This window comes from Juglans regia, chromosome 16, assembly GCF_001411555.2.
Source record: "Juglans regia cultivar Chandler chromosome 16, Walnut 2.0, whole genome shotgun sequence".
NCBI lineage: Eukaryota > Viridiplantae > Streptophyta > Magnoliopsida > Fagales > Juglandaceae > Juglans > Juglans regia.
The window spans coordinates 8846404-8858888 of record NC_049916.1 but is presented as its reverse complement, the minus strand read 5'-3'; the positions used below and the strand labels follow the sequence as shown (position 1 = coordinate 8858888).

At 42.9% G+C, this 12485-nt stretch overlaps 2 protein-coding genes across 2 annotated transcripts; both read left to right on the top strand.

Annotated features, from left to right (window-relative positions):
* Positions 1-1536: 1536 nt before the first annotated feature.
* On the top strand, positions 1537-3436 carry LOC118344856 (ATP synthase protein MI25-like). The gene has a single exon (XM_035686434.1). It carries the CDS (start codon positions 2711-2713, stop codon positions 3305-3307), a length of 597 nt encoding a protein of 198 aa, XP_035542327.1. The 5' UTR covers positions 1537-2710; the 3' UTR covers positions 3308-3436.
* LOC118344855 (putative cytochrome c biosynthesis ccmC-like mitochondrial protein) lies at positions 3434-6733 on the top strand. The gene has a single exon (XM_035686433.1). It carries the CDS (start codon positions 4879-4881, stop codon positions 5923-5925), a length of 1047 nt encoding a protein of 348 aa, XP_035542326.1. The 5' UTR covers positions 3434-4878; the 3' UTR covers positions 5926-6733.
* Positions 6734-12485: the final 5752 nt, after the last annotated feature.

Here is a 12485-nt window from a genome sequence, read left to right as displayed (position 1 = left end):
CTTAAGGTGGAAAAAGGCATGAGGATGAGGAGACCCTTGATCCTAACCCTCGAGAGAGCCCTTTTTGCTATGGGGAAGGAATCAAACGAAGCCGGACAAGTTTATTATCACTATGTCAGACAGGCCGCAGGCAAAAAGAGAATGAAACCTGATACTAAGACAGACCTTGACTACGATTTAACTAAGCATCATCTATCGGTCAGATCGATTACTCTGATGGATGGACCACAAGTCAGTTTTTGGCTTGCCACGTTACGTTAAGTAAGGATCATCACCTTTAGGTAGAGGAAGTCCCCTCCTATTTGAAGCAGAGAATGATCGCTCGAAGACTGAGAAGATAGAATCATATGTTTTAAGCATCGGTTGCGACATCGAATGAGACTTATCCAGGGAGCAAAGACTCCGGTTGTCTTTTGTCTTTTTTGAAGGAGTCGAACGCAGCCTAAAAAGACGCTACGAAGCGGTCGAGGGTTGAGGGCGAGTGGACAGTTAGGCGGCTACTCTCCAGCCTTGGAATAAGACAGGACAGAAAGAAGAGCATACCGCGCCATTATGAGGCTAAATCGAGTCGCTGGCCAATCAACTAATTCCATTGTCGTCTTCTTTTGCTCTTCCAGTTCGTCAAGGATCTTCGCTCACACCGGACCGGTTACCGACCTCCTCGTTCGTAGGCCTTTTTGGCTGTGGGGTGTATGTATCGATGCCTTTCTTTACAAGAAGAGCCTCGAAGAGCGGAAAGAAGACCACTGATCATATATTTTCTTACATATTTGATTCAATAAGGACTTCACCTTATCTAACTAAGATAAGAAAATGAACCATTATAGGCAGAAAGGTAGCCCTTCAGGTGATCCGGTTTGATTGAATATTTGATTCATCACCCAGGTCTTGGTATGAAGGAAGCTAAGTATAGGCCTTGTCTGTAGGCGGAATAGAGTACGCCGTTAGGCAATACGGCAAGCAGTAAGTACTGTTTTATAATTATTGGACAGAAGGGTCCTTGGAAGGAAGGCGAGCAAGCCGGTACAGATACCTCCGGTTTCAGAGCTGGCACCGGAGAAAGCAGCCAACCAGCAAGAGGAAGGCCAGTGAATAAATCAAGTACTGTTCTTGAAGTCTCAGAGCTGAGCAGTAGCATCGGAGCTAGCTTGGCAAGAGATGAGCTCGAGCTTCATCATTATCTGAGTCGAGCGAGAGCGTCTTTCTTCTTCTCGAGTGAAGTAGCTTACTATTGCTCTGCGCGCTAGCCCCTCTATGTCTTTGTTTCGTGCTAATGCCCTTTTGTTTGCGCTGTGTGCTCTGCGCGTTCTAGCTAGCAAGCAAGCACAGCAAAGCAGCATGAGTCTTTCGCGCTAATGCCATCAGTTGTTGGGGGAGGGATTGATAGATTCACTGATAAGCCATCCCATCTCGAATGAGATGTCGGAGGGAGAACGAATGGGACTGAGGGGAGAACATCCCCGCAAATATTGATGCATGATAAACTAGACTTGCTATTCTTTTCCTCCCCTCTCTCCGAGAGGATCCGGTGAGACACGAGAGGACGGAGAGAACGGTTCCAATTGTCACAGGTTTGCCTACGGGACTGAATGCCTTATCGTAGTTAATACCATGAAGTTGGGTGATTTTGCCACTAATCTGGCCTTGAGGGGCGTGATACTCTTTCAAGTAGCTTGGTTTGAAAAGCCATTTGCTACCAAGGAAATTCGATTCGGATAGGCAAAAGTGTCCAGGTCGAGTTGCCCTCTCTCTTCACAGAATGGCTTTACCCATCTCTTAGTTGCAAGGTGGTGGCATTCTCATCAATCTCCAAGGCGGAAGGATAAAGCAAGGGGTGAATTGAAAGGGCTTTCTCTGGTCTAGAAAGGCTCCCTCTCCTATGTTCTGAGATAGAGGTTCTATAATATAAGGTCTTCGTTCTTCCTACACCGCAAAGAGAGGAATGAGATTGCAATTTAGTTTAGTTTTATGAGTGATCCATCCTTGCGTCTAATGCTTCCGAGCTTGACTTCCTTTACTTGCCTCCTAGCTTTCTAAGGTTTCTTTCTTTCTTTAATTGAAGTTCCTAAGGGTGGTCGAAGACTATGGAATGCCTTATAACCTATTAGATGTAGCCATCTCTTTCCTGCCTTTCTAGTAGCTAGCCTTTCCTATTGTTGTAAATGACATAGCGTTCCTGACGTACTGGAGTTATAACATTTGAATTTCTCTTACATTCTACGTTCCCGAAACGGATTCTATCAAATATTTCACATTTTCTATGATCATCTCTATTTTAGGTATTTGGGGAATCCTCCTTAATAGACGAAATATTCCTATTATGTCAATGCCAATTGAATCAATGTTATTAGCTGTGAATTCGAACTTTTTGGTATTTTCCGTTTCTTCGGATGATATGATGGGTCAATCATTTGCTTCATTGGTTCCAACGGTGGCAGCTGCGGAATCTGCTATTGGGTTAGCCATTTTCGTTATTACTTTCCGAGTCCGAGGGACTATTGCTGTAGAATCCATTAATAGCATTCAAGGTTAAACATGACTCCTAGATAATTACCAAAATACGAAGTTCTCTTCTCCTTTCGTTCTCTTCTTTCTTTTTGATTTTGAGCAGGGTCAGGGCCTTTCTCGCTGGACGAGCGCATCCGATTCTAAAGTCCTTTCCTAAACCACTTCCCGTTCCGTTGCTGAAAGATAGAGATAAGCTTTCTAAATGAGATTGAGTTCCACGAATATACAGGCTAGAAAGATGCTATTTGCTGCTATTCCATCTATTTGTGCATTAAGTTCGAAGAAGATCTCAATCTATAATGAAGAAATGATAGTAGCTCGTTGTTTTATAGGCTTTATCATATTCAGTCGGAAGAGTTTAGGTAAGACTTTCAAAGTGACTCTCGACGGGAGAATCCAGGCTATTCAGGAAGAATCGCAGCAATTCCCCAATCCTAACGAAGTAGTTCCTCCGGAATCCAATGAACAACAACGATTACTTAGGATCAGTTTGCGAATTTGTGGCACCGTAGTAGAATCATTACCAATGGCACGCTGTGCGCCTAAGTGCGAAAAGACAGTGCAAGCTTTGTTATGCCGAAACCTAAATGTTAAGTCAGCAACACTTCCAAATGCCACTTCTTCCCGTCGCATCCGTCTTCAGGACGATCTAGTCACAGGTTTTCACTTCTCAGTGAGTGAAAGATTTGTCCCCGGGTGTACGTTGAAAGCTTCTATAGTAGAACTCATTCGAGAGGGCTTGGTGGTCTTAAGAATGGTTCGGGTGGGGGGTTATCTTAAGAATAAAGAAGACGAATAGAATCTAATTCATGTTCATGCTAACAGAAGAGCGGATCCAATACCAAGACGACTTCTTTCTCAGGAAGTGCAGCAAGTAGTTTAGGAATTTTGGGATATCATGCCCCACGAGTGAGTTGCCAAGTGCCCCCTAGGAGGGCAGTCTACCACAAGATCGAGTTGGAGCCTGAAGCCAAACCCCCTTATACTTAGACTGGGGCTGGGTTTAGCAGATGGCCCCCCCAACTAGCATCTATTAGTTAAGGGGATTGGTTGAGCTCAGGAATCAATTTCAGGAACTCATTGAGGCCTATTTATATTCCAGCCTCCAAGGCAGTTTTTCCCTATCTTGCTGGGGAAAAGGTTGGGGAGCCCCTGTTTTCTTTATTCCAGAAGAAGCGGTAGCCTTGTGCATTGATTATCGAGCGCTCAACAAGGTAACCTAACCATCAAGAACAAGTATCCACTTTGATTGCAGACTTCTTCTCCCTAATCAATAAGCGCGAGATACTTCTCGAAGTTGGATCTACGGTCGGGCTACTACCAAGTGCATATCGCGGAAGGAGACAAGCCAAAGACGACCTGTGTGACAAGCAAGCAACCTTACTAATAAAGGGGCGTTTGATTTGGTTATGCCTTTTGGAGTCACCAATGCCCCTGCCACGTTATGCACCCTCCACAATGAGCTATTCCACCCGTACTTAGACGACTGGTGGTATACTTTGATCGTGGGCTATAGCTATTCGTTAAACGACCACGTTAGCCACCTCCGGACCGTTTTTAAGGTATTAAAGGAAGAATCACCTCTATGTAAAGAAAGAGAAATGCTCCTTTGGACAGACGGAGATCCTATTCCTAGGGCATTGGATGGGCATCAGAGCCATCGAGGAGTGGCAAGCACCTACCAAGGTGAGTGGGCTAAGATCGTTTTTAGGGCTCGTGAACTATTACCGAAGATTCATCGTAAGTTACTCGAAGAGGGTTGCTCCACTAAAAAAGATCCTAAAGAAGGACGTACGGACCGATCATGGCACTGCACTGATCGGAAGAGTGTCAAAGAGCTTTTGAGGACCTAAAGCAGGCAGTGATTGATGACCCCGTATTGCAGTTGCCAGATCACACTAAGCCATTTGAAGTACACACGGATGCGTCAGACTATGTCATAGGCGGTATGCTAGTACAACAAGGTAACCCAGTAGCATATGAGAGCCGAAAGCTCAATGAGACCGAAAGGCGTGGTCCAGGAGAAGGAGATGACAGCAATAGTGCACTACTTGAGAACGTGGAGGCGGGTCACGATTTGTGGTCAAGACGGATAATGTGGCGACGAGTGACTTCCTGACCCAGAAGAAACTCACGCCAAAACAGGGACGATGGCAAGCAAGACAAACTTGCCAAGTTTGAGGGAATCTACTTTTTTTTTCTTCCAAAACCTTTCTTTTTTCGGTATGCCGCTCCGCGAGCAAGGAGTGCCACGCACGAGCGGAGCGAAAACAAAGCAGGGGGAATTCTTCGTTGGGGGAAATCCTTTGATTGCGTATTGAATATAGATCCATGTCTTTCTTGTTCCACTAGCTAGGACCAAATTCTCACATGTCCGTTTCGTTATTACAACCGTATTTTTTGATGTCAAAGACCAGAAGCTACGCGCAAATTATTATTGGATCTCGGTTGTTCTTAACAGCGATGGCTATTCATTTAAGTCTTCGGGTAGCACCACTAGATCTTCAACAAGGTGGAAATTCTCGTATTCCGTATGTACATGTTCCTGCGGCTCGGATGAGTATTCTTGTTTATATCGCTACGGCTATAAACACTTTCTTCTTCCTATTAACAAAACATCCCCTTTTTCTTCGCTCTTCCGGAATCAGTACAGAAATGGGTGCTTTTTTTACGTTGTTTACCTTAGTTACTGGGGGGTTTCGGGGAAGACCTATGTGGGGCACCTTTTGGGTGTGGGATGCTCGTTTAACCTCTGTATTAATCTCGTTTCTTATTTACCTGGGTGCACTGCGTTTTCAAAAGCTTCCTGTCGAACCGGCTTCTATTTCAATCCGTGCTGGACCGATCGATATACCAATAATCAAGTCTTCAGTCAACTGGTGGAATACATCGCATCAACCTGGGAGCATTAGCCGATCTGGTACATCAATACATGTTCCTATGCTCATTCCAATCTTGTCTAACTTTGCTAACTTCCCCTTCTCAACCCGTATCTTCTTTGTTCTGGAAACACGTCTTCCTATTCCATCTTTTCTCGAATCTCCTTTAACGGAAGAAATAGAAGCTCGAGAAGGAATACTAACCCCTAGTTCACTCGCTGAGTCTTTTTGCATCTATGGCTTTATGGTTAAAGCGCCCAAGAGGGAAATTGGTAGGTTCGATTCCTGCTGGATGCACGCTGTTCAGGCGGAATCTTTCCCGGATTATGATGAGAAAGCAGAAGGGAAGGAGGTTGGAGTTCTGAATAGTAGGAATTACTTTGACTTTGATGGTCTTACCGATCATGAAGCATCAACATCCAAAGCAAATGTTGACAACAAGGGCAAAGGCAAAGCGCTGGATCCCGGGTTTTTCATTTGCGGCGGTCCCCACACAGAGCTAAACAATGTCCGAAGAGAGAGAAACTCAATGCCTTGATTGCTGAAGAAGAGGAAGCGCCGGTTGAAGAAAGCACTTCGAGGGTCAATCCACTTCAACTCTTGAATTCCATTAGACAAGAGAGTCGATCAGATACTGGGCTAATGTTCGTTGATGTAAAAGTCAATGGACAGGTTGTGAGGGCAATGGTTGACACTGGTGCTACTCATAACTTCCTTTCTGATTGGATCGTAGCGCGGCTAGGCCTACGGGTTGATAAGGGGAACAGCAAAATTAAGGCGGTGAACTCTGAAGCGAAACCTATTGTTAGGGTAGCTAAGATAGTTCCGCTACAGATTGGCGAATGGTCTGGAAAGTTTGACTTGATGGTGGTGCCGTTGGATGACTTCCACTTTATATTGAGTTTGGAATTCTTGCGGAAGATAAGAGTTTACGTTTCACCTCTTTAGTTGGCTTTGAAAGACCAACGCATAGTTGCTCTCTTTGGCCAGGTGAGGATGAAACTCTTTCCTTACAACCCAGCGGGAATGGAATGCAATGAAGCTGATAAAACGAGATTTGAAGATGCAGATGCATATGGTGTTTTTTCCTCACATCGAAGGTTTCATTCCATTGCCCGCCAGTCCTCAGATCGTAATGAGGAGGTTGGCTACCCTGGATTCTTTGTAGAATGCCTATGTGGAGAGACCGCACCCAAACCAGACCATCAAGTATAAGACTTTGGGCGTCACCGAGCGCACAGTCGAATTAGGAGTAGGGCACAGTGGAACTAGGAATAGCAGTAGGACAGAGATTCCTTCGTCGGGAGAGCTGGCACTAACTAATAAAGAAAGGATGGTAGGGTTGGTTGGCCGCTATAAGGACTAAAATGGCGAAAGCGCAAAGTTGCCAGAAGAGTTACACCGATACAAGAAGAAGAGACTTATCCCTTGAAGTAGGTGATTGGGTTTATCTTAAAGTCTCTCCTATGAAAGGCGTTAAGCGCTTTGGTAAGAAAGGAAAGCTTAGTCCAAGATATATTGGCCCCTTTCAGATTGTAGAGAAAGTTGGGCTTGTTGCTTATAGAGTTGCCTTGCCGGACTATTTTGGGGATGTTCATGATGTGTTTCATGTGTCTTCGTTGAAGAAGAGTTTTGGACAGCAAGAGCCACGTTTTGTTGACCCTGAACGCATTCAACTTCAGCCTAACCTTACTTATGAAGTTGCCCCGACGCAGATCGTGGATCGGAAAGAGCAAAGATTAAGGTCCAAGACAATACCTATGTTGAAAGTGTCATGGGGTGACCCGTTGGCTCAAGATTTCTCTTGGGAAAGAGAAGCCGACATGAGGGAGCATTATCCTTACTTGTTTGTTTGATTTTGACGGTATGTTCTAAGTATGCTCTCGGTTGAATCTTGTTCCTGTCTTAGTTTAATGTTTGACCTTGCTAATTTCGAGGACGAAATTTTTTTTTAAGGGGGGGAGGATGTAACACCCCGTATTTTAGTGTATTTTTATTGAATGATTATTTTTATGTTATTCAAAAAATTATTCTTTTGTTTTAAAATTACTGGATTTTAATTGGGTTATTTTTAGGATTTTTAATTTGTTAATTTGGTGAAAATTATTTTTATGTGCTTTCTTAATATTTATTTAATGTTGTGCATTTAAATTGCTTTTAATATTTAAATTAATTACTGTGAGATTTAATTATTTCAATTTGACTTTACCATTACTTTTAAATTATTTTATTTAATTTGTGGTTTTAAAATCGTTTCCGTTGGATCATTTTCGTGACCCAAGTTATGAGGATTGGACCTCATTTCTTTTCCCCTATTTTTCTTTTCCTCATTTTCTTTTCTTTCTTTTCTTTTTCTTCTCCCAGTATTTTCCTTTCCCGCGCGCGAAGCCCAGCCCCCTCCCTCTCTCTTCCGTCCGTTTCTTTCTCTTCCACCCAGCGCCGCCGTGCGCCTCCCGTGACCAACACCGCCCCTTCCGTTCCCCTCCCCATCGGCCGGCGACCCTTCCCCGTGAATCTCAGCCCCTATCTCGCCGCCATTAGCCTCCACGCGCAACACCCTGCCGTGGCTTCATTTCCTTCCCGCGCCGCCGTCGCGCCACCATTGGCCACCATCTTCCTACCACTTCATCCCCGACCTCTTGGCAACCCAATGGATCCAACCCCGGCTCCGATCCATCACGGGTGAAGCACAACCAAGTCCATCTCCGATTTCGGCATTTTTGGCCTTAAACCACCATTTGCGCCGTCATCCACGGCAAACCACCACCACCATTGGTTTCACCGACCTCTCTAGGCCCTACCCTATCATTTTGGGGTCTTCGTTTGTCTCCTCTGTTGGAAAGTGGGTATTTGTGACCCACGGCCACAGTGTATTTTACACTGTGGTGTTGCTCAGACGTCGCCTTTTTCAGCTTCGTGATCCTCCGGAAATTATCATATAGCGCTGTAAGTATTTCTCCAAAGATTCTCATGAATTTTATGTATTTTTGCACTAACGCATTTCACTGTATTTTTTTTGCATGCCGGACTGAGTCCGAGGAGTACGGGGGTCGGATGGATTTATGATTGGAGTTGTTTGGGTTGGTTTGATTGGATTGGTTATTGGTTATTGAGGAATGTGGATTTGTGTTGGTACATGTGCATATCATTATTTCATGCATGATCATGTTTGTAAAGGAAAACTGGGTTTTCGTGTATTGCATTCATGTTCATGTGTTTATGAAAACTGGGTTTTCATGTGAGAATGGAATTTGGGTGCGTGCGTATCACGACCCCAAGCCGAGATGTGGCATTATCTCGGTGGAGCTCCTCTGGTTACTCGGGAGCGGAATAAACTGAGTAACGTCCCCTGGATTGTCGCTGGGCGACAATGGGATCGGACGAGAGATTCGTGCCAACTCCGTGGTCCTTCTGCTGGTGGGGACTAGAGGATGTCTGGCCATGTACGCGCTGGGCGCAGAACTGGGCATCGCTCGTTGCGTAGTGGGTGCTCGGCCATGTACGCACTGGGCGCGAAACTGGGCATCGCTACGAAGCCAGGACATGCGGATGGTCCCTAGGGGAGGCCATGGTGCATAGGGTATTGACGGATTAAATGGACTATTTTCTGGGAAAATAGTGTGAGTTGGATTTTGTGTAAATCATTTTCTAGGAAAATGTTTTACGGATTATTTTGGGCCAAATGGGATTTTGGCGTGTGGTGATAAATTAATCATTTTCGGGGAAAATGATATTTTGAGGAAAATGCATATTTCTTCATATGCATGCATGTTGGTGGTATTAATGCATTTTATATTCCTGAGTATATTTTTGGATTATACTTACCTGCGGTACCATTCTGTGGTAACGCAGATTTTGATGCAGATGTGGAGGAGGAGGGTGAGCCTGAGGAGACGGCTCCGCCCGAGGAGTGATCTGGGATCACTGTTTATTGTTATTGAATTTTACCCTTTGTATTTTTGGGACATGTGTTAACTTTATTTTGGATGACTGTATAACTGCTTTTAAAACTTTACTGATGTTTACTTGTATTTAAATTCTGGTACTTAGTTGACTAATCCGCTGCGTTATTGTTGTACACCGTTGCTTGTACACACACTTGGCACTTTCGTTGGGATGTGTGACCGTGTTGTCATCATCCCGGCGTCTCGATTCTCGTGTTTTCCTTACATGGGGGTCGGGGGCGCCACATTTCGGAACGACGCCGTTTTGGGTAAGCATTTCCTTCTTCCTCAGCTCTCCGATTCCTTCTCCTTCTCCCTCTCTTTCTCTTTTGGTTTCTTTTTTTTTTTTTTTTTCTGGTTTTCCCCATGTCTCTCTCTCTCTCTCACGTTACCCACTTCCCTTCCCGTTTCCACCTCTTATTTTTGTTGGGCAATGCTTGAGTCCAAAGGTAATGCCTAGCATTTTCTCCATTTCGTTCTCCTCCCATTCAGTTTCTCCCTCATAATCAGTTTCTCTCTCTCGCGCCCCCTCCATTTATCTATAGATTGGGTGTTTCTCTCTCGCGTTCCTCCACTTTTCGCAGATTGGGTGTTTTTCCCTCACGTGTCCCTCCATTTTGCAGAGTTTGTGCATCTCTCTCTTTCTCACATTCATCTATTTCTCAGTAGTTGCGGAACTGTAATTTGGGTAAAAACAAAGATTCCAGTCTTGATTGCCGAGAGCTTCTCTTGAGGGTAAACCTCTTCTTTTCTCTTTTCCTCTTTAAGATTTCACATCTCCTTTACTCTTACTCGAAATGGTTTGAAAATAAATTTTTTTTTTCTGTGCAGTCCGTGGATTGGTGGTTTGTCATTCCGTGCGCCTTGTGTTTGTTGTAGTGCAGTGGGTACGAAGTTCTACTCGGTTTCTCATAAACGTTGAGCCTTCACTGTAAGTTTTCACTTCGTTGGGTATATTTTTCTCTCGTGAAAAATAAAATTTGATTGGTTGGATTGATGTTTTAGAAATATATAGAAGGGAGTTTTGTTGGGTGCAGTTTAACATTTTGAAGTGTTGGGATTGTTCTTTTGTGGAGTTGTGAACGAAGAGAAACGTGCAATGCATAGTATTGTTATGGTTAAACTGTTGGTGGTTGCTTGGGGTTATGAACTGCTGATATGAGTGTGATTTATTGATTATTTGAGTTGACTTTGGTTTTGGTGGGTGTATAGGACAATATTGAAATTGGTATAGGGTATTTTGAGTTGAAGTGTGGGCTGGCCAGATTGTTAACTGGTTGTTTGAGTTGGATTAAATTTGCTGAAATATGGTCTAGAATTTGGGTCTTAAATTTTTAGATTGAAATTGTGTTGTTGGTTTTTAACACTTAGGGTAGGTTTGGGAGATGAGATGAGAATTTTATGTTTTTTTTAGTGTTTAAATATTATGTTTTAGTATTATTATTGTATTGAAATTTGAAAAAGTTGAATTGAGATTTAAAAAAGTTGAATTGTTTATTATATTTTGTATGGAGATTTGAAAAATGTGTAATGATGAGATGAGATGAGATGAGAATTTTGTGTCTCATCCCATCCCCCAAACCTGCCCTTAGTTTATATATATATATTATTGTTTATGCATAGGTGACGAGACTGATAGAGATCATTTTCAAGGCATAGATAATACGACGTAGGAGTCAGGTAAACGGGGTTCTTATGTTAGGCTTTATAGAAGTTATTAAGACTGAGGTTGACTTTCTGAAAACTTTGCTTATTTTGATATGAAATGAGAACATGGGAAAAACCAACCTCGGTCGCTTATTTGCACTACTCATGAAATCTATATGGAAAAGGGAAAATATTTTCTGACATGCATTGTGTAGACATGAGCTAAATTTTGTTATGATTGTCTCTGAAATCTAAAAAAGAGCGATATTGAGAATCTAAAAAATTGTGCATTGATTTAGAAAGATGCTCCGACTTTTGTTTTCAGTATGAGAGAATGATCTGATTATATTTTGGTACTTTGTTTTATTTTGATATGGCATCTGAAAACCTTTGGCATGGTGTACTGATTTTGTATCTGACTCTGTCTCTGCTATGCTCTATTACGCTCTGCTCTGTTTGGGTCGGTATCAACTTCTCTGTCTCTGAGTGCACCCACTTTGGAAACAAAGTGGTTTTATTGTGGTCTTTCCTGTGTGCACACTCGAGGTTTCGAGAAGAATAAGGGAAAGATTTCACCTCTCTCTTTGCCCGGTTTGGCCACCGGGGTTAGCACAGCTCTACCACGGGGGTGAAACATGGTCTCTGCTCTGTAAGATACTCTGTTTTGATGTGATGATGATGCTCAGTTTATGTTATGCCAAAGTATTACGGGTTTTACTTGTCTTAAAACCATCGCTCTGTTACTTTCGAAAACATATTTTTTTCTGCATGATAACTCTGGAAAACATTTTGTTCTGCATAATGTACTTTGTAAATGCTCATGTTTGCACGCTAGCATATGTCCTCTGCTTACTGAGTTATTGATAACTCACCCCCTTTCTTCATAATATTTTTAGATGATGTGGATAGTTCAACTGAGGACCGGGATTAGTTTGGTGAGCATGATTAAGCTGAGGAGGGGATGTTAAAAGAAGGAATTCTGATGTCCTTCAAATTTAATGTCGCTTGGATTTAATTTTATCTTAGGTTTAGTAAGACTTGTTAAGTTATCAGTTTGGTTTGTTATGACTACCGGGAGATTGTGGGCTCCTTAGTTTATTTTTGTTCTGTTGCGGTAATGACTTTGTGAAGTTTTCAGAGTGTTTATTTAGAAGATATGAGATTGAGTTTTGCTAATAAAGTTTTTTTTTTTTAGATTTATTTTAGTTGTGTTGAGAATTATGTTTATAAGTGACAGGTAGTAATTCTCCAAGCCACCCAGGTTTGGGGCATTACATGGATTGAATGTGTCGATTGTGAGTGTTGGTGTTCAACATATAATAGTACTTATTTTATATGAGAACTTGCAAGTTTTTGTTTCAGTGATATATGCGAAGTGCCAGTAACAAGCACGTAGGTAGTTGTGGGGTCTATTACTGCAAGATATACCGAGGGATGCTCCTTGGTTAGGCATAGGAGATTTTAATGTTATCAAAAGTGGGAATGAACATTGTAGTGGTAGGCCTCG